The following is a 22,747-nucleotide window of genomic DNA, read 5'->3' on the forward strand; positions in this document are numbered from 1 at the left end:
AAGGAAATGTAGATGTTCAATAGGAGTAGGAAGAATTTTTTTAAAAAACTTATCGGGCCCTACCCCTAGTTCTGAGTACAGGTTTGAGTCGTACAATGATAGTGAAGTGGGAAGCTAATCGTATGTAGTAAATTCTCGGTACCCAAAAAATACCAGATCCATACAAAGTGTAGTGGAAATTTTAAACAATTGAAACACACATAACCAATTAAATCCAAGCTTAACATTAACATTGTTTTAACCTTTTTTTTTTTAATCCTGATTTGTGTATTCATTTATCACTCTTGTGTTAAAATTTTTTAAACAGTTAGGAAGCTACATGTTCTCAGTCCATTATTGTAATCATTCCACTAGTTAACTCCTCCAACGGAGACACATCTTTTTTTTTTAGATATTTTAAACACCCCAGCTCCTCTCAAATTATAACAACTGTCTCTTGTTTCAAACAGCCTCTCAGTACTGTAGCAAAGTAAACTGTTGTGGATTTTGTACATTACCTGTGCTGTTTTGAATTCAACTAGGTCATAAAATGTATGTGTATTTAAGTTATGAAATCAATTGTTTGGTTCTGTGTAGCCACTTCGATTAATAATTCTGATTGCCTTTTTTGTAGCTCAAAGATTGGTTGAGTGTTACATTTATGTGTTGCTCCATATTTCCACTCAATAAGTCATATATGGCAGTTACAGTGAACAGTAAAGTGTGTATAGTGATGTTTTATATACGACATCCTTAGTTTCATGAAAAAGAGCTATGTTTTTTTGATATCTTGGATTCTACATTGTCTATATGATATTTCCAACATAGCTTCATAACATCATCAATAATTACTCCCAGGAATTTATGTTCATACCCTCTTTCTATCTTAGTAGAATTAATAATTATTTTTGCCTGTTTATTTATTAGTCTAGTGCCAAAAAATAATTAGCTTTGTTTTCGTTAAATTTAATGATAATTTTTTGACGTCGAACCAATTTTTAACTGGATGTAATTCTTTTTCCACAGTAGTCAGAAGTTGTTCAAGTTTTTTTTTTCCTGAACTGAAGAGAGTTGTGTCATTAGCAAATAAGACACATTTGGAGATTTTGGAAACATGGCAGATATCATTAATGTATAGTAAACATAACTTGGAGCCCAGCACAGATCCTTGGGGGGACTCCATAAGTTATCTTTAATCTATTTAAGTATTCATTATTAAATTGCACATATTGAAACCTGAACTAGCACACTGATTAGCATATCTGCCTCAGAGTTCTGAGGACCCGGTTTCGAATCTGGCTTTGCCTGTGTGGAGTTTGCATGTTCTCCCCGTGCCTGTGTGGCTTTTCTCCGGGTGCTCCGGTTTCCTCCGACGTCCCAAAAACATGCACGGCAGGTTAATTGAAGTCTCTAAATTGCCCGTAGGTGTGAATGTGAGTGAAAATGGTTGTTTGCTTATGTGCCCTGCGATTGGCTGGCATCCAGTTCAGGGTGTACCCCGCCTCTCGCCCAAAGATAGCTGGGATAGGCTCCAGCACGCCCGCGACCCAAGTGAGGCTAAGCGGTACGGAAAATGTTCTTGCGCTTCAAGATTTTTAAGGGGTGGGATGACCTTTTGATCGCACCTTCATTAAAAGATTTAAGCAACAACATCACTGAGGCAGAGGACAAACACATTATCAAGTTGGGGTCTGTACCTAACAACATTAGAGAACCAGAAAGATACACACAGAGGAAAACTCCCAGTGTACTTTGATCGTGTGTGTGTGTCTTTATGCTGAGAGCGTTATCATTGGGCTATAAAAGGAGAGTAAAGCTCCTTGTTCGAAAGGCTTCGCCTATCTCGTCCTCACGCTCTGGATGGGCCTGATATGTTTGTTGCGCCATCCTTTCTTTGTAACGCTGCAATCTGGCTGTGAAGAATAGCCATGCAGGCTCCTCTCTGGGCACAACAATAGCATTCTGGCCACAGAAGCCTTGATCCGATTGTACACACCTGAATGATCAAAGAGTATACCAGACTCACATACAGACAGATAGACAGACACACACACTTGCACACGCACTAACACACACGCATGACACGCACGCATGCTTTCATATCAATATACTGTAGCTTGAATGCGAAAACAGTAGGATTACACCCACCGCAATAGCTTGACATTTATTCGGTCCATGTGTTGTCCCAATTGCACAGGAGGAGAATAGCTTTTTTGGTAGAAGTATGTTCACCTCTGCTGTCACGGAATGTCCAAGTTGACACTAGTGGAAATAGAAATAATTAATTCCACCGTTAAACTGTTGCCATAAAAAAAAAATTCTGATGGACATGTTTTAAGAAACATTGCAACATACTTAACTGTCATGTAAGTGTAAGACATTAACCTTAATCAATGAAGACACAAAACACTCGGAGGTGAGTCGCATTTAGCAGTGTTCATTAAGGTTCCACTGTGTAAAAGTTACATGCTACAATACATCAATTTGTCATAATATTATGCAGGTATTATCCGGGTGGGTGGCCTTTTTGTTCTGCATTGAGTCGCTATAATAGCAAAATTAGCTTCCACCGTTTTCCTCAAGACGCCCTCCTTCGAGTACAGTAGATACTAAGTATACAAACAAGGGGTTTGTGGTTAGGCGGCATGGTGGACGACTGGTTACAGCATCAGCCACACAGTTCTAAGGACCGGGGTTCAATCCCCGCCTGTGTGGAGTTTGCATGTTCTCCCCGTGCCTGCGTGAGTTTTCTCTGGGCAATGGATGGATGGGTTTGTGGTTAATCATCACACAAAGGTACAGTCCATTTTCTGAGCCGCTTCTCCTCACTTGGGTCGCAGGCGTGTTGGAGCCTATCCCAGCTATCATCGGGCAGGAGGCGGGGTACACCCTGAACTGGTTGCCAGCCAATCATAGGGCACATACAAACAAAGAACCATTCGCACTCACAGTCACACCTACAATTTAGAGTTGTCAATTAACCTACCATGCATTTTTTTGGGATGTGGGAGGAAACCGGAGTGCCCGGAGAAAACCCAACCAGGCACGGGGAGAACATGCAAACTCCACACAGGCGGGGCCGGGGAGTGAACCGCGGTCCTCAGAACTGTGAGGCAGACGCTTTAACCAGTCATCCACCGTGCTGCCCAAAGGTACAGTATGTAGCAGAAATTTGGGCAAGGATTATATTAATTCACATTCACAATATAATCACAACAACAAACCTTCACCTAAGTTTGTTTCCACTGCCTTGCGGGTCTTTAGGAAAAAGGTGGAAACTGATTTCACTTTTGTAGAAATTTGATCCTGTGCAAAGTGTAACACAGCATTTCTCATTTGAATCACAAGCACATTATATTTACTCATTTTCTGGCAGTTAATGTGCTCAGGTTTTTCTGTCCATTCATTTTCCCACTGTGGAGCAGGACGTTAACCAGAAACTAATTTGCCGATCACAGGCGAAAGCCGAAGTACATTTGCATTTTTTCCATCAATTCTTTCTGGTCAGATTTTTTCCAGACTAATATATAGTGTTCCCCCGCTATTCATGGAGAATTGGGACCTAGCCCTGCCGCGAATAGCGAAAATCTACGACTACTTGACTCCCAAATGACTCCACCCAAAAAGGGTTAGCAATAGTCTGTAAATGCCATAAGATGGTGGCGAAGCACCGCTTTCTATTTGAAATGGCTGTGGCTTGACTAAATGACGATCCTTCCTTACTTCAACATAATTCCTTTGCCCTAAGATGTCACAAGATGGTGTCAAAGCAGTATTTTATATTTGACATGGCTTTGGTCTGAGCCCAAAACTGGCGAATAGTTGAGTTTTTCAGTAAATAATGGAAACTAGGTTTCCCCCACAAAAAATCAGCGAATAGGTGAATACCAAACCGCGAATGCGTTGGGGTTGACTGTAATAAAATATAATATAATCATACATAATATATATTTTATGATTTCCTTCACCGAATCTTATGAGTATTTACAGTGTTAGTGTACAACATAACGTGCTGCCTCTAAATGTCTTACTTTTTCCTCAATAGGTGGAAGACGACTGGAAGTACGTCGCCATGGTCATCGACAGGATCTTCCTGTGGGTGTTTGTGACGGTGTGTGTACTAGGAACACTGGGGCTCTTCCTCCAGCCGCTCATCAGCTTTTTTAAATGAAAGACACTTTTTGCTCGTCACCACTGTGGGAAGAATTTCCCCTGCAGTTCTTTCACATTGCACACTGGGCTGTCATGTTCTTTTTCTTCTCTTGTTTCGTCCCAGGACTTATCAGTCATCACCGCTCACTGTCAGCCGTATATCTCAACACTTGACTTGCCCACAGTTCCTCATTCACCCTTTGTCTCACCCCACTGATGTGCAAGCAGGTCATCTAGTGTGCTTCCTCCCCTAACTGCTGAGAAATAACATCTGCACTCCTTTTTGAGTATTTTGTCCTCATATGCCACTAATGTCACCCACTCGTCCTTAAGACACATGGGTTCTCTTTTTCATGTATTTTCTTGCAAAATGTCCTCTCAGCTATTATTATGTTACTGTATAATCATTATGTACATAATTTCCACCCTAAAAGGTGTTATTCATATATATCTTCACAACCTTAAAGGATTATAATCAGAACTCAAATTCGATATATGAATCAAGATGGCTAAGTACTTTTCCCTACCAGCTGTAGTACTCTGTTTAGGTATTATTGTTCAAATCAAGCACAATAATTATTTCAAATAATATTTATTGTCATTTTCTTATAAATTCACACGTGTAAAAGGACACTGATTTTTCTGAAAAATATTGCACATTACCTGTACATACAAACCCCATTTCCAGTGAAGTTGGGATGTTGTGTAAAATGTAAATAAAAACAGAATATAACAATTTGCAAATCCTTTTCAACCTATATTCAATTGAATACAGTACAAAGACAATATATTTAATGTATGAATGTTTTGGGTTTTTTTTTTGGGAGGGGGGAGAATAATCTCTCATTATGCATTTGATTAATGCAAAACATTCCAAAAAAGCTAGGACAGGTGCAACATAAGAATACTCAACAACTCAAACAACAATTTGTTTTTGGAACATTTCACAGGTGAACAGGTTAATAAGAAACAGGTGAGTGTCATGATTTGGTATAAAAGGACTTTCCCCGAAAGGCTCAGTTGTTGACAAGCAAGGATGGGGCGAGGTTCACCACTTTGCAAACAACGGCGTGAGCAAATGGTCCAACAGTTTAAGAACAACGTATCTCAACATTTAATTTCAAGGAATTTACGGATTTCATCATCTACAGTCAATAATATCATCAAAATATTCAGAGAATCTGGAGAACTCTCTGCACGTAAGTGGGAAGGCCGAAAACCAACATTGAATGCCCGTGATATTCAATCCCTCAGGTGGCATTGCATTAACAACCGGCATCATTTAGTAAAGGATATTGCCACGTAGGCTTAGGAACACTTCAGAAAACCATTGTCAGTTAACACAGTTTGTTGTTACATCTACAAATGCAAGTTAAAACTCTACCATGCAATGTGAAAGCCATATATGAACAACACCCAGAAATGCCGCCGGCTTATCTTGTCCCAATCACATCTGAGATGGACTGACGCAAAGTGGAAATGTGCGGTTTAACAAGTCCACATTTCAAATTGTTATTGGGAATCATGGACATCATGTCCTGCAGACCAAAGAGAAAAACGACCATTCAGATTGTTATCAGTGCAAAGTTCAAGAGCCAGCATCTGTGATGGTATGGGGGTGTGTTAGTGCCCATGGCACGGGTAACTAGAATATCTGTGAAGGCACCACTGATACTGAAAGGTACATACAGGTTTTTGAGCTACATATGCTGCCATCCATGCAACATCTTTTTCATGGGCGTCCCTGCTTATTTCAACAAGACAATACCAAGCCACATTCTGCCAGTGTTACAACAGCGTGGCTTCATAGTAAAAGAGTGCAAGTACTCGACTGGCTGGCCAGCAGACCAGACCTGTGTCCCATTGGAAATGTGTTGTGCATTATGAAGCGCAAAACATGACAACGGAGACCCCAGACTGTTGAGCAGCATAGGTTATACATCAAGCAAGAAGGGGAAAAAATTCCACCTACAAAGGTGAGTGTCCTCAGTTCCCAAATACATATTGTGTGTTGTCAGAAGGAAAGGTAATGTAAGACAGTGGTAAACATAACCCTCTCCCAGCTTTTCAGGAATATGTTGCAGGAATCAAATAAAAAATGTGTGAATATTTGCGAAATAAATACAGTTTGAGCGTTAAATATCTAGTCTTTGTAGTGTATATATATATATATATATATATATATATATATATATATATATATATATATATATATATATATATATATATATATATAGTATGTTGACATGAATTTTCAAATCATTGAATTCTGTTTTATTTAAATTCTACACAACATCCCAACTTCATTGGAATTGGGGTTTGTAATATTTGAGTAGGCGGCACGGTGGCCGACTGGTTAGAGCGTCAGCCTCACAGTTCTGAGGACCTGGGTTCAATCCCCGGCCCCGCCTGTGTGGAGTTTGCATGTTCTCCCCGTGCCTGCGTGGGTTTTCTCCGGGCACTCCGGTTTCCTCCCACATCCCAAAAACATGCATGAATTGGAGACTCTAAATTACCCGTAGGCATGACTGTGAGTGCGAATGGTTGTTTGTTCCTATGTGCCCTGCGATTGGCTGGCAACCAGTTCAGGGTGTACCCCGCCTCCTGCCCGATGACAGCTGGGATAGGCTCCAGCACGCCCGCGACCCTAGTGAGGAGAAGCGGCTCAGAAAATGGATGGATGGATGGAATATTTGAGTATAACACACACTGTAATAACATAGACCAGGAGACAGAATGATGTCCTGAGATAATTTTAGTAGTATAGCAAGACAATCTACTTTATTTAGACATTGACAGCATGATCTTATACATTTCTGTACTGTATTTCTTTCTGACAAGAAAACACTGCCTTTTGTTTCTTTCGTTTTCAAACACCAGTGGCAGTTCTGGGGGGCATATGAATGAATGAATGAATGAATAAATAAATAAATAAATAAATAAATACACATTAGGGCTGTCGAAGTTAAGCGTTAACTCATGATTAATCACAAGTAAATATCTTATTAATCATGAATTAACTCAGATGAATCACTCATTTATTTTGACCACACACGCTCCTTTACCTTAACCATGGATTGATATCTGAAATGTGGTGCAGGTTGCTATAAGGTCAGTGATCAGGTCAGTGCTTACGCCAGTGCAAAGATAAGTGAAGAGACTCCAACTGGTGTGCTCGACATTTTTTTTGCTACACCCTGATAGGACAAAACACAAAGGTAATCTACATATAATGTAGCACTGAACTGAACTCATTGGAGCACAACAAGTTTAAAATACCTTCTCAAAGCAAAATATGATACTATGTGTGATATATTTGGAGCCTGTGATTAATCGCGATTAATCAAAATTCAAAAGTGTGATTATCCATCCATCCATCCATTTTCTGAGCCGCTTCTCCTCACTAGGGTCGCGGGCGTGCTGGAGCCTATCCCAGCTGTCATCGGGCAGGAGGCGGGGTACATCCTGAACTGGTTGCCGGGCAAACGCAGGGCACATAGAAACAAACAACCATTCGCACTCACATTCACACCTACGGGCAATTTAGAGTCGGCAATTAACCTATCATGCATGTTTTTGGGATGTGGGAGGAAACCGGAGTGCCTGGAGAAAACCCACGCAGGCACGGGGAGAACATGCAAACTCCACACAGGCGGGGCCGGGGATTGAACCCCGCTCCTCAGAACTGTGAGGCTGACGCTCTAACCAGTCGTCCACCGTGCCGCAAAAGTGTGATTAGTCAGACTAAAAAATTTATATGGGTGTACTTGAGGAAAACAGGTGAAAAATGCATGACGTGTGAACAGCAGGAGACAAGACTACGGCTTTACATTGGTTTGCCTCATTGTCGCAATGAGCAGAATCACAGTGGAATTTACAACAAGGCAAGCAACCCATGTATAGAAACACTTTGGATTAGATCATGGAAATAAAATTTTTGAAAACAAAAATTATGTCTGTCAGTGTGTTGGAGTTCTGCATAACAAAATAATTAAGCGGTGAAAAGGAAAAGAAAGTGCACTGTAATACCAGGAATCGCTCCTTGAAAACACATTATCAACTCCATTAACATTTTCAAGCATCACATAGCATTAGCTACAGTGACTAAGTAATGAGAGAAAATTACACCAAGCTGCACTCAAATTAAAGTGTATGAAATAGGTCTTGCTTCGCTGTTAAGTCAGTGTTAGAACAGTATTATATTTAATTTATGCCCCCATTATACTTTGTCATTATGCTCAAAGCAAATTTCAATATTGCATGTATAAAACACGGAAGTGGCAGATTTATCTTGGTTTCATTAAGTACTAACTGTAAGCCACAGTCCAAGTGAAAAAATTGCTTATTGAAAGTTCAAATCATAACTTTGTTTAACCTGAATTCCTTATCTTTTAATGTATTTGCATGGTGTTTTGCATAAAGCATGAAAACTTCCTACTGTTTGGGTAGTCTTGGCTAATACATACTGTAACTATATTTATATGCATTTTAACCACATTACTGTGGATATAAACACAATTAACAAAATACTGCAATTTCTTATGTATAATACGCTCACTAGTATAATACACTCCCCCAAAATCGCACTTATGCAGCTGGATTCTCCTTGTTACTTTCCTAGCCTATGTATCAATTTGCACCCCAGAATTGCTATTATCCATGCTCCAAAAAATACATTTTTATCAACATCGTAATTTGTATTAGGTTTTGCAAAGTACTTGGTAAAATAAGTAGGAAAAGATTTGATTTGATAACAGATATCAAATGGCGGCACCGGCGAGACCACCGTGATTCTTGGTGAACAGCAAAAATTAGGGTATTATACTATATATAAATTTGTAACATTAGATGTTACTTATTATATTGGAATGAAAGTACCATTTTCACAACATCTACACTTTTTACCAGACCTGGACACAACACGTTCAAATTGACTGTATATGCTTGGTCTCTGAAAGTCTTCTCGTGCTTCTTCTCAAAATGCCGTTAACACTTTCGGCACACAACATTCTCACATCATGAAGAGGATGCAGCACGTTCTTTCAAATATACAAAACCAAACTATTGTGTCCATGAAGACTGAAATGACCTAGAGTTTCTCTTTTTTAGCAGCGGGTGCTCCCATTGTTGACATCTGTGATGCGCGGGTCTTTGGGAATGTGGGCAGGACCACGGCAACAGCGCTGCGGGGATTGTGGGCAGGAGCTGTCTCTCCAGCCCAATAAGTCAGGCCACACATGAAGTATATCGTATAGCGTATATTGACGTTGGATAAAAGGTAACAGGGGCTGGTATGCAGGGCAGTCAGAGATTGGGGGTTCCTGGGTGCCATTTGTTCCGTCAGGGCATACACGCTACAGCCACCATGCCAGTGTCCATGCCACACAGTGCCACCTGTGGTACGAGTGCCAAAGGTTGCCTACCCCGATCTAGATAATGTGACCAAAAATAAAAAATCAAAAACATCATTTTCCTTGAACCCATGTAGGCTATTAAAAAAAACAAAAACATTATATACAAGAAATTGTGGGAATGTGGAAAGTGACAATGATGAGTCATTGATACATAGAAATTTAGCATGGAAGGTCTACTAGGTGAGGTTTATTTAGATTTATTTTCAACATTGCAATTTTAACTGTATTGCTGTATTTACCTTACTTGGTGTTTGTAGCTGTTGCTGCAAATTGTACATACTGTATGTGATGTTGCATCGCTTCTGCAGTTCACCCACTTTAGAGAAGATGATGTGTTCTGGGAGAAGTGAACTTGTGTCCTCTCCAAAGCGAAAGCACAGCACCATTCTGTTTTCTTCTTCTTATTCTATCCCATCCATTTAACGGTGGTCACAACTAAGCCTGAATGTGTCTGTCAGCACTGACACACATTGAAGGTTCTTGTTGGTTTATAGACACATATTCCCCCTCAAGTTTGATTGCAGCTTGGCTTCAAATGGGCCCACCCGGTGCCTCTCAGCAACTGGACCAGTCACACGTAATCCCCCACTGTGTGTACAGTATGTGTGTGCTCGACAGAGGTGGAGGAAGACTGCACCTGCACGACACCTGTGAAGTGAGAAATGGAAAGTGTGAGCTTCACCGCCTGTTTGTGTTTGACTTGAGGAAGGACCTTGGTGCTTGTGGATTACTTGTAGAGAGAGGATGAAGCAGTATCCCATCAGTCTTAGTCTTGCTCATGGAGGGAGTGGTCACGTCAGCATTAGGCTGCCACAGTGTGAACTGATCCTGGCTATATTTGGACACGATGTGACACTTAAAATGTCTGTTTCTGCTGGAATTTACTGAGATGCCCTTGAAAAAACTACAGAATTAGAATGGAACTCGTGGACTACAAACTTCTGCCAAGGCGAAACAATGCTAATCTAGATCAACACCATATATGCCACTTTTTTGTCAGTATATTATTTATTTTTTTATTATTTGAAAAAAAAAAACAATAACCAGCAACATAATCCTGGAACCACACTTTCAACATATTTATTCCCAAATGCAGTTCTTAGCTAATGCACCCTTGCCACACAAAAAAAAATTTAAATAGCTTTTGCATAATCCTGCTGATAAACAACAAAAACCTAACCTAAAATAGTAAACAACACAGACAGTCTAAATATTCTAAGCACCTGAACCAATCAGTATTGCATTTTTCACCTTCCCTGTATGATGTGAATGACACAGACACGCTGTAGGTTGGAGAGGGGGCTCCTTCTAAAAGCTGCTCCACAGCATTAATCGGAATTTGTGAGTGTGAAAATTTGATATTTTCAAAGCTTGAGTAACTGGACTTCTTGTGCTTGGTGGCAGTTGGAGCAAAGCTCCGGGTGCTAAATTGAGGGATAATACATTATTAAGCCAGCCATATGGATGAATATTTTACACGGTTCTTCTCTGTGGACACATAGTATGGCTCCGAGATAGCGGCTATCCACAAAGTATGACATTGCAACATGATTTTTCTTTATTTTGATTTAAAATTGACAATAGACAAAGATTTTTGCTCCTTGGTGGAGAGAAGCTGGTTGCGCAAAGGTGAGGATGTTGAGAAGGGACATGTGCCGTGGACGAGAGCATGCAGGGAAGAGAGTGCTTGGGCTATTGGGTGAGACGAGGGCAGACGCTGCTGAATTCGGGTCCCTTGTGCCGCTGAGAGCAGAGCGGTACGTTCCAGAGGTCGCTCGACCGTGGATAAGTCGAGGAGACGCTCCTCTAAATAATTCATTCTGAGGCGTGGGCCTTCTGAATGCACTCACACACACACAAAGGCAGTGCACACTAGTGCAGAAAGACCAGATGCATATTTATAGATGAATACAGGAACATTGTTGAAGAAATTAAGAGTGTTTCTGTGTAACAACACAAAATGCTTCAGGCACTTTCTTGGGTTTCAGACTCAAAGGTCATGCACAATATAGCTGATCATCCTTATAAATACAATGCGTCATCTTCACGCCCGTTATGTTTTATCAGTAAGGCATTATATTGTTTCGAGTTATGCTTTGCTACAATGATTTACTTAAATCTGCCCATGCAGGTAACACTAATATAAGATATAGGCTACCGCTCCTGTTCAGCTCCATAAAACTGAATTATCACAACGATTTACATATTTCTTAGTTCATGCAAATGCATCCTAAACTTCATCTTAAACAGTGTTCGTAGTGAAAACGTCCACTGTTACATCCTTGTAACTGCACATCTACGCTAGATAACCCTTTCTTTTTTTCAGAGTGGTGTTCGTACTGTGGCTATAAATAGTCTACACACCCCTCTTTAAATGCCAGGTTCTTGTGGTATAAAAAAATGAGACCAAAAACAAACCATTTCAAAACTTTTTACACCATTAATATGACCTATAACCTGCATAACACTTTTGTTTTTTATCTCTTCAAGAGGGAAAGTCAAAACAAAGAACTGAAGTAATGCGGTTGCGCACACCCTCTTATAGCTAAATTAACACATTCAAACTCATGTTAAATGGGAGTCAGCGTACAACCGCCACCTTTTAAAGTGGCTCTGATTAACTCCAAATAAAGTTCAGTTGTTCTCGTAGACTTCTTTTTAAACATGTTTTCTTTTGCTTTCAAGCAGGAGCCTGAAGTTTTTTTTGTTGTTGTTTTTTTTTAACATGATGCTGCCACCGCCTTGCTTCACTGTAGGTATGGTGCTCTTTTCGTGAAGAACTGTGCTGTGTTTGTGCCAAACACACCTTCTGGAATTATGGCCCAAAAATGTAACCTTGCTTTCATTGGACCGTAACAAACCAAACACATGTCAGAAAATGTGTCGAGTGGCAGATCCTTCACTGCTAGAGTCAAGGCAATTGAGCCATGTTGCTCGTTTGTTTTAAAAATTCATCCTCTGGAGGAACAAACACAACAACTGAAGAGGCAACTGGGCACGATGCTTTGTGAGAAACCTTCACGGCTAAATGAACAGTTATACTGTACATGCCACTGGATGATATTTCAAAGAAATCATGCAACGTTCACTCAAAACATTGACAACAATTACAAAAAAATTAAAAAGGGATCACATAGGAGGCAAAGCAGAACAAACTTGTAAGGGTTTTGCCGCTGCCAGCATCCACCACAATACCACGTCAAGCAGCAACAAAAGGTTATTTGAGTGCAAACCGTGGAAACAAGAAATCAGAGGATAAAGGAAAGAAATTGCACACTCACTTGAATGCACAGTTACAATATCTAATCGCAAATAGTCCACACTTGGACTGTGAATGACGGAAGTGCGTCGCTCACAATCCAGCGGACAACACATCCACACAAGTGATGGTTAGTGCTGTCATTCAGGTGGGTCCTGAATCAGGTTCTCTTTTTAGGCTGGAACGTGTCTGTCAGTGGGTAATGACGGAGAAACAGAAGAGTAGACAAGTATAGTATTGGACTGTCACTTTTATTTTCATAGCAGTCATTAAATCTAAATTGAATGTGAGAGCACAACTATCCTCACAACTGAGTTCATTTGCGGCAGTTATTGTTTTCTTTTTACATTGAAGCCTGTCTGAAATATTCCAGGCAGTACAATGCAGGCAGATGAGTTATTCATTGTTCAGTACTGAGCGTCGTGTATTTTATGTCAGGCACCTTGTTGGGCAGCTAAGGGGTCGTCGGAGTTTGAGTTTGTTCATGGTAGTTCTTGTTTTCGTTTATGCCAGGATTATGTTTTGATTATTTATTTTTTTTGCTATGGAAACACAAAATAATATGTTTAGTTTGCGTTGTACAAACAATAGACAAGGGGCCATGCTCCGTCGATCCATATTTTCCCGTCCGTCATTTTCGGCGCGCAACCAAGTGCGTCAGTACGGGAATTTTTGCCGGTCAACGCGAAATATAAAAGATAAAATACTGAAAAATACGGCAAGATGTTAAATGAGTTTATAGGCTTAATCAGCATTGTGTCGTCTCATCTAGTGACTTGGATGAAAATGTCTTTTTTTTTTGGACAAAAATAAGTTACAATCTCCGGCTTTACATAAACTGTTCAGTTGCAGTTGTGTCTTCCTGCTTTGGGATCCGCAATTTGACATTTTGCTATTTATCTTCACATTCATAGGTTGGATTCTGGTCAGTATCATCTTGGGTGCCGGTGATAAAAGAAACACAGTAAACAGGGATAAGAAAAAAAGGTTTGAGTTCAATAATGGTCTAAGTACAATCATTGGCCAAATCTATCAATATTATCATGAAAGATGATAAATAACAGTCATTTGTACGCAGATGGATCTACTACTATGTAGATGCACTGGCACCCAAGCTAAAGCTACTTACCGTTTGGGTTTTAACGATCTGTGAAGCTAAGTTTGTTTTTTTTTTTTTGTTTTTTTTTTTTGCGGGGGCCATAGCCTGGTTTCATGAGTGCGGTCCACTTGGAAATGGAAGTTGGCACAGGAAAAGTGCTGAGTGCAATAAAGGGCTTCCCCTTTTGCGCATATGTCAAAATTGGAATTAAAACTTAATTTAGACCGGTATGCATGGGAAAGATATGCCTTCTCTCTATTCATTTCTGCAGAGTTACTCCACTTTGATTTACAGTGGCTCAACTAACCTCACCTTTAGGCACACAATGGCTTATCACTGTGCTCACAGGTGAAACTGACACTTGCCTTTTATAGTTTGAGCAGACCCTAGAAAAGTTACTATTACCTTTAGATCCTGTAAATAGCTCTATGGGTACATTAGGATGAAACAAAAAAAAAAAAAAACAACATGAATAACATGATTTTGCACCAGTCTCTGACGGTGTATTGGTTCACAAACTTAACCGTGCAGGCTGCCTGGGTTCGATTCCCCACTCGGTGACGGTGGGAATGGTTATCTCTCTCCATGTGATCCCTGCACTGCAGAAACTCAAATTTAACCAAGAATACATAGCTCAAATCAAGGCAAAAATAAGCGTGTTCTTTGTCCGCTAAAATATTTGGTCTTATCAGGCAGTTTTTGTGTAAGAGCAGTTCAGTTGCTCCAAGCATCTTTACATTAAAAAATCTTATGGTATTTTACCTTTTTATTGAAATTTGTATTATTGTTGTACTGAGCAAGTTTAGCTTGAAATATACAGTGTACAGTAGTCTACCTTAACTCTATAGGTATAGGTTGTTTAAATACACTAGTCTTTTCTATATATGTGTACTTGTTTTAAATTCAAATTGATAACATTAAAATTGGTTTAAAAGTTATATTGTCAGATAATTTGCTTAAACTAAGTAATATACTCCTAATTTCATGATTCATGATTTCTTTCTTCTTTTTTATTTTTTTTAAGCCCAATTTTGCAGTGTGTGATTGACTGATGATTGGTCCTGACTGTAGTCCACCCTTTACCAAAGTCGGCTGTGATAGGCTCCAGCTAAATAGGATAAGTGGTATAGAAGATGAATGGATTGATAATTTTGTATTATTACAGATACTTAATACAGCATCCACTGAATGCTTTGTTTCAGTGGTGTCCGCATGTATTGTGCTGATCTTCCCTCTTTCAATATGTTTGAGTTTCCTTCAGTGCACGATGAATAATAAATGTTGAAAGGTGCATTATCAACTGCCTTCTGTACTACATACACCATATCCGTTGAAGGCTGAAGGTACAACAGAATATTGTCAGCCAAAAGTCGGGGTCCTCTTGATGCTGTCACTGCAGCTCTAAGTGCACGCGATGTGTTGCATATGTGACATGACATAAGGCGCCTCATTATCTGTCGCTCTTGTCCAGAGGCGCTTGATGGTTATAAAACATCCCTTTGACTCTCATTACAGTGTACATTAGTTTAAGTGTAAGTTAGCTAGAATGTAGGAGACGTCAAACGCACAGGTCAGTACATTATGTACACTGACACATTGTAATGAGGTCCAGTACAAAAGCTACATCAAATATTCAGCCTTTACCAAACCAGAAATTTATGGACGTTCGCAACCACAATGTATCTCAACAGACCCATCATTTATTTATGCATTTTGGATGAAATCAAAATTAGTGTGTCATCGCTCTACCCAGTGGGAAATTTGTAAATGATTGTTTTGTTAAACCTCTAACAATGAAAACAGTCATATAATTCTAAGTACATAAAGTACATAAAATGAGGCTTCAAAATCGTGAAAAATTAAAGTCGTTCTCTCCACTCTTGAATGCCGTGGGCTTGTCTGCTGAATGTGCTGAAACCACAGCCCGCTCAGCTGTCAACTGTCAATCAAATACCACTACTACAAAGGGATGTTACTTCGTCAAGCATCTTTCTTATGCCCACACATACTCTAACTACTACGTGAAAATATATCCGCTTAAAGCCCCTGTGGCTGGAATATATCCCACAAGGTCATTGCGGATCTTTCCCATGCCGTGACAAGGAGGTGTTCTAAAGCGGCCATGCCAGCGAAAAAAAACATTCTCATGAATACTGAAGTCCTTAAACCAGGGGTGTTAAACTAATTTTAGTTCACGGGCCACATTCACCCCAATTAGATCTCAAGTGGGCAGGACCACAATATTTGGGGCTTAAAAATCCATCCATCCATCCATCCATTTTCTACCGCTTAACTGAGGTTGGGTCGCGGGGGCAGTAGCTTTAGCAGGGACGCCCAGACTTCCCTCTCCCCAGCCACTTCATCCAGCTCTTCCAGGGGGATCCCGAGGCGTTCCCCGGCCAGCCAAAGGATGTTGTCTCTCCAGCGTGTCCTGGGTCGTCCCCGGGGTCTCCTCCCGGTGGGACATGCCCGGAACACCTCACCAGGGAGGCGTCCGGGAGGCATCCGAATCAGATGCCCCAGACACCTCATCTGGCTCCTCTCGATGTGGAGGAGCAGCGACTCTACTCTGAGATCCTCCCGGACGACCGGGAGAGCCCACCCTGCGGAGGAAACTCATTTTGTCCGCTTGTATCCGGGATCTCGTTCTTTCACAGCTCGTGACCATAGGTGAGGTTAGGAACGTAGATCGACCGGTAAATTGAGCTGCATTCTGATTGGCCAGCCGGTACCCATCAGCTGCCTCAGGAGTCCCACTGGCCAAAAAGTAAATAACTATTCAAAGTTTTCCCCAATGTTTTGGGGCAAATAATTATTAATTAGTGATTTAGTAGGCGGCACGGTGCGAATGGTTGTTTGTTTGTATGTGCCCTGCGACTGGCTGGCAACCAGTTCAGGGTGTACCCCGTCTCCTGGCCGATGATAGCTGGGATAGGCTCCAGCAAGCCCGCGACCCAAGTGAGGAGAAGCGGCTCAGAAAATAGATGGATGGATGGATTATTTCAACAGTATTATGAATTAGTGAGCGTGCACCATTCAGTTATGCATCCTTTGTAAATGTATACCTAAAAATTTAAGTTGTGGCAGTGCATCAAAAAAATAAAAAAAAAAAGGTTCCAACAAACCAACCTCTTTTTAAGTGAAGCGTTTGACTGAGATTTTGTAATATTCAATGTCTTAAAACATTTCTATAGGAGGTATTTATTTTCACATTGTAGTGTGAACATGGCACACCATTTTATATTAGTGTTATCCTGAAACTTGGCCTCGTTTGGCCTTCACAAGTGCATCAATGTCATTTAAGTGTTGTCAGTGCACCCTCCAGAGGACAAAATTAGCAAGAAAAGTTACTTTTATTGAAAAATAGCAGTGAATGTGTCTCCATCCCCACGGGCCATATTGGACCCCCTGACGGGCTGGTTCGATTCGGTTGGGGCCCGTGGGCCGTACGTTTGACACCACCGCCTTAAACATTTATACTATATTGCATTGCTTGTTGTCCGGTTTTGGTGGCCCATTTGACCCTGGAATTTGATGTACTTACCTACCAACCTACCTACACACACAAACACGCACACACAAACACAACCACACACACACACACGCACGCACACACACAACCACATACAGTAAACAGAGATTCATGCTTGATGCACAAGTACAGATAAGGCACAAGAAGCACAGCTGACTCACATCTCTGCTCACAACTGGCTTACGTGCGCACACACACATGCGTTTGCACGCACTTACAAAAGCATTATCAAACAAATATGCCTTTATTTGTGCACCACTTTGTAAACGTCTTTATTTATATGCTACCATCCATCCATTTTCTGAGCCCCTTATCCTCACTAGGGTCACCGTGGCGCGATGGGTACACATAAAAACGTTTATTTTAATATCAAGATACGAGGTTCATTAATGTTGCATGTTGGAATTGCTTGGAGTCGTGTTTTTCAACTGTAAGTCATTCTACTCCCTGCGCAAGTTCGCTTCATTCATACTCACGGGTGTCTACATTTTTCCTCAAGCTAACACGAATGGCACACTGCTAACGCTCGCTGAACAAGTAAACAAACTTGAAAAAAAGCACCCAGATTCACCCCTCATTACTCTTGGGGACTTTAACAAAGCAAAATTTAACCCTGAACTCCCTAAATACAAGCAGCACATCGACTGTCCTACCAGGGAAAACAACAAGCTAGCCCTTCATTGCTCTCTGTTTGGGGGGATGATCGCTTGTAGTTGGTTAGCGATTGTAATCCACGCCAAATTGACTACTGGTTTGCGGTAAACCAGCTTTTCTGTATAATTTATCTTTGCTATGTTAATTTCTTAAGTCAGCTGGTTTATAGTGCAATTATACACTGGGTCTATCCCCACTTCGATCGGTGTCCTCTTTAGCCTGGCGAAGTTACTGAAGTTTGGCAGTGAACCACGGCTTGTTGTTATTGAACGTGCGAAAATACTTTGTTGGTACACACACCTCTTCATAGAAACTGATATAGGATGTGACACTGTCTGTATATTCATCCAGTCTGCCAGTTAAGGTTTCAAAGACACTCCAGTCTGTGCAGACTAAACAGCTTTGAAGTTCTATCTTTGCTTAATTGGTCAACTTCTTCACTGTTTTCACCGTAGGCTTTGCAAATTTAAGTTTGTGCCTGTATGTTGTTATTAAATGAATTAAGCAGTGATCAGACGAGCCCAGAACTGCACGGGGGATAGCACGGTATGTGTCATTTAGCGTAGTGTAGCAGTGGCTTCTACAGCAGATTTGAAAAGGACACTTTCATCCTAGAACACCTCAACGGCACAGGGACCTACGCGAGGATCTTGTTCGTGGACTTCAGCGTTGCGTTCAACACCATCATCTCCGAACTCCTCTCCTCCAAGCTTCTCCAGCTCAACGTCTCGCTTGTCATCTGCCAGTGGATTTGGCTGGGGGAGGCCACCTCATCCACGTGCATCATCAGCATGGGGGCGCCCCAATGTTGTGTCCTCTCTCCGCTGCTCTTCTCTCTCTACACGAACGACTGCACCTCAACGCACCCGGCTGTCAAAGTCTTGAAGTTTGCAAATGACACCACAGTCATCGGCCTCATCAAAGTAGAGATGATCGTGGACTTCAGGAGACATTGTTCACCACAGCTGCCCCTCACGCTGTCCAACTGCCCTGTGTCAACCGTCAAGACCTCCAAGTTCCTGGGAATTACAGTCTCGCAGGACATGAAGTGCGAGACCAACATCAACTCCATCCTCAAAAAGGCCCAGCGGAGGATGTACTTCCTGCGGCTTCTGAGGAAGCACGGCCTACCATAGTAGCTTTTGAGGCAGTTCTACACAGCATTCATTGAATCAGTCTGGTGTTCATCCATCACAGTCTAGTTTGGCGGTGCCACAAAAAAGGACAAACTCCGACTGCAACGGACAATAAAAACTGCTGAAAAGATTGTTGGTACCCCCCTACCCACTCTTGAGGACTTACACGCTGCCAGAACTAAGACAAGAGCATGCAAAATCCTCTTGGACCCTCCACATCCTGGTCACCACCTCTTCCAGCGCCATCCCTCAAGCAGGCGCTATCGAACAACGCAAGCTAAAACTAGCAGACATTCCAACAGCTTCTTCCCTCTTGCCATTAACTTCTTAAGCAGTTAACTTACAATTCCATTGTAACATGCTGCCAATTTTTGTCTTGAGATTGTTGAGATTGTCACATCTCTGTCGGGCCAATTATACGTTATTCATGCACTCACTGTAGTAAGCTTGCCACTCTGCATTAATTGCGTTTCTGTTGTTGACCTGTTCCAGATTATTGCACTACTAGTCACTTTAAACTGCTTAAATGTCTTAAAAAGTCTCTGTACCAAATTATTGCTCTATTTGTTATTTCACACTGCTCAATGGCTGGAGGACTCTGCATCATTTGCACAATTGTAAAAAAAAAAAAATAAAAATAAAAATAAAAAAATAAACTAAGATAGGCGGCACGGTGGCCGAGTGTCTTCCTCACAGTTCTGAGGACCGGGGTGAATATGAGTGCGAATAGTTGTTTGTTTGTATGTGCCCTGCGATTGGCTGGCAACCAGTTCAGGGTGTACCACGTCTCCTGCCCGATGATAACTGGGATAGGCTCCAGCACGCCCGCGACCCTAGTGAGGAGAAGCGGCTCAGACAATGGATGGATGGATGGATGGATGTATTTTCTGTCAAATGGCTGTCTGTTGTCGTACCAGAGCGGCTCCAACTACCGGAAACAAATTCCTTGTGTTTTTGTCGTACTTGGCAAATAAAGATGATTTTGATTCTGATTCTGATGTAGATTGATGATTTGTTTTTCATTTAGGGTAGAAGGGGATACATTTAATCAATTCATCAATACATTCTTCAATTAGCATGATGTATTAAGTCCAATTTTATCCATAACTTCCTTTTCTAGAGATGGACAGCGTCCAGTACATGCAATTTAAGGTGACACTGATTTAAATTATAGCCCTTAAGTTCATCTTATCATTTAAAGCGCTGGAAGCAGCCTCTGTCTACTAACAAATGAGCGTCTCTGGGACTCTATACTTGTACACCACTGAGTCCTTGTGCTGCTTTTACCACCAGTTCTTTAAATCACTTAGAATAACAAACAAATTATAAGAAACATGCAGGCGTTAGGAGACACAGCTGTTTCCTCTGCTTTGACAAATATTTCTTCACCCAGCCAAATATGCAGAATGTAAATATGCAACAACAGAGGACACAACCAGTGCACAGTAATACACAACCTGCAACAGTGGATGCAGTCACCATTGGTTTCGCTTGTTCTAATGTGTCTTTCGCATGCTATAAACCACCACAACACATATACACATGCATCTACAAACACAGCTGCCCAGCGTTGTCATGGAAGGAACCGGCAAGTTTCCAGCCCAGAATTGTTGTTTCCAAATGATTAGAGAGTAGGCGGACGGGACGATCTGGGAGGCAGCAGCTGCTCGTCCCCCTGGCTCCAAGTGGAGCAGAAAATCTGGATAATTTCATTGTGATAATCAGCCTCCTGTTCCCCCCACTCCATCTCTGTAACCCATGATGAGGACAGAGGGCGGAGAGGAAAATGCAAAATAGCAAACATGCGCTTTGTGCTCGGTGCGTTGTAGTTTGTGCACCAAAATAGTTTGATTCGTTTCACCTGCAGGGGTTGTAGATTTTCATCTCTTTATCTTATCTGATGCTGCAGTGATACTATAATTGGAAAGAAAAAAAAAACTGCAACTTGTTTTTCCAACAAACAAGCTTTTTGGCTTTTTCAACTTTTCAAGTAGACAAACTAAAGAGGACAATTCCTTGGAAAGGAAGTTCTTGAAATGACTGCATTTTGAAGAAAATATTGCATTACAGCTCTTTATTACTTATATTCTGGATTGTTCTACAAAGTCACTCCTGTCCTTGTCCAGTTAGCATTGATATTTTCGCCATGACAATAGTAATATAGTATATGTAGTCTAGTGTCTATGTTTTCACAGCTCTGGAAAAAAATTACAAGACCACTGCAAAATGATCAGTTAATGCCAACAAATCTTCATTGAAATATTTGTCATTTTCTGTAAATGTCTGTGTCATTTGATGGTGATTTAGCAGGTGTGTGACGGAATAGAAAATGCAGAGTGCATTTCCCTGGCTGTGGATGAGTCCACTGACACCACATAATGCTCAGCTGATGTTAATTGTGAGGTATTATGATGAGTCAAAAAGGGAGTTTTGTCAGTATGTCAAAAGTGACGTGTTTTAGTTTGTATTTTTGTTGTTTGGAACAAAAATAGCATTTTGTTTTGAAGAGTATTATCGCGTGGCATTAGTCCATCCACAAGTCTGTCCTTGATTTTGAAATCCTCTTGTCCTCTTGTTTAATCTCTCCTGTGATTGGCTGGCGACCAGTTCAGGGTGTACCCTGCCTCTCACCCGAAGATAACTGGGATAGGCTCCAGCACGCTCGTGACCCTAGTGAGAATCAGTGGTACAGAAAATGGATGGATGCATGTTTAATCTTGCAATGGTGTCCTTTCCCATTATCCTGTAATTGACTGGCAACCTGTCCAGGGTGTAGTTTTCCTTTCAGCTGATGAGAGCTGGGATAAGCTCCAGCTCCCGGCGACCCTGAACAGGATAAGCGATGTAGAAAATGGATGGATGGATGGATACTTATGATTGACCCAATTTCTCATCTTCTAAAGCTCATTTTGAATCATCAACTGTTTCTTCAACACCTGAGCTTGACATTTTCACGCTCTTCCCACATGCAACACTATCAGAATTGGTGACAGCTGGGAAAACGCCCTGCCATCAGTGACTCTGTGCGTGCGTGTGTGTGTGTGTGTGTCTGTGTGTGTGTGTATTTAAAACCGTGCCCCTCTCATGAATCCCCTGGCCCCAGCCCCCCCTACCCCCCAGTAAAACTGGTCTCAGACCATCACTGTGCATGCCTGCATGCGTGTTCTCTGTAACAAATAGACAGCAGAGTGTGAACAGAATTCCCCTTTATTTATTTAAATTTGTTTTTTACAAGGACAATGCATCAGTAAAAGAATTGGACTAGGCCTAGTTAGCTAAAATCTAATTTGCATGTGTTGTCCCTTGAATGAGTGTAGCAAAAGAAAAGAAAAGAAAAGAAAAGAAAGATACAACAGAGCAGAGCTATGTTCATGAATGCTGCTTTAAAGTAATATATTTAAAATCTGTAAATAACTTCTGAACCTAATAATGTTCATGATTAATGATGTAATGTAATGGCTGTTGTAAAAGCGCGATATAAATAAATAAAAATGATTAGTACCCTCCAGTGGACACCTATGG

General features: G+C 41.1%; 1 protein-coding gene across 2 annotated transcripts in view; it reads left to right on the forward strand.

Annotated features, from left to right (window-relative positions):
- The window catches only part of LOC133485030 (neuronal acetylcholine receptor subunit alpha-3-like), a 36,199-nt gene extending 29,940 nt beyond the window's left edge, over positions 1-6,259 (forward strand). For both annotated transcript variants that reach the window (XM_061788337.1, XM_061788338.1), the window contains one exon: positions 4,025-6,259. In XM_061788337.1, coding sequence (XP_061644321.1) covers positions 4,025-4,150 — 126 coding nt within the window. In that variant the 3' untranslated portion in view covers positions 4,151-6,259. The remainder of the gene's footprint in view (positions 1-4,024) is intronic.
- The last annotated feature ends 16,488 nt before the right edge of the window (positions 6,260-22,747 follow it).

The sequence above is a fragment of the Phyllopteryx taeniolatus genome, chromosome 10 (assembly GCF_024500385.1).
Source record: "Phyllopteryx taeniolatus isolate TA_2022b chromosome 10, UOR_Ptae_1.2, whole genome shotgun sequence".
NCBI lineage: Eukaryota > Metazoa > Chordata > Actinopteri > Syngnathiformes > Syngnathidae > Phyllopteryx > Phyllopteryx taeniolatus.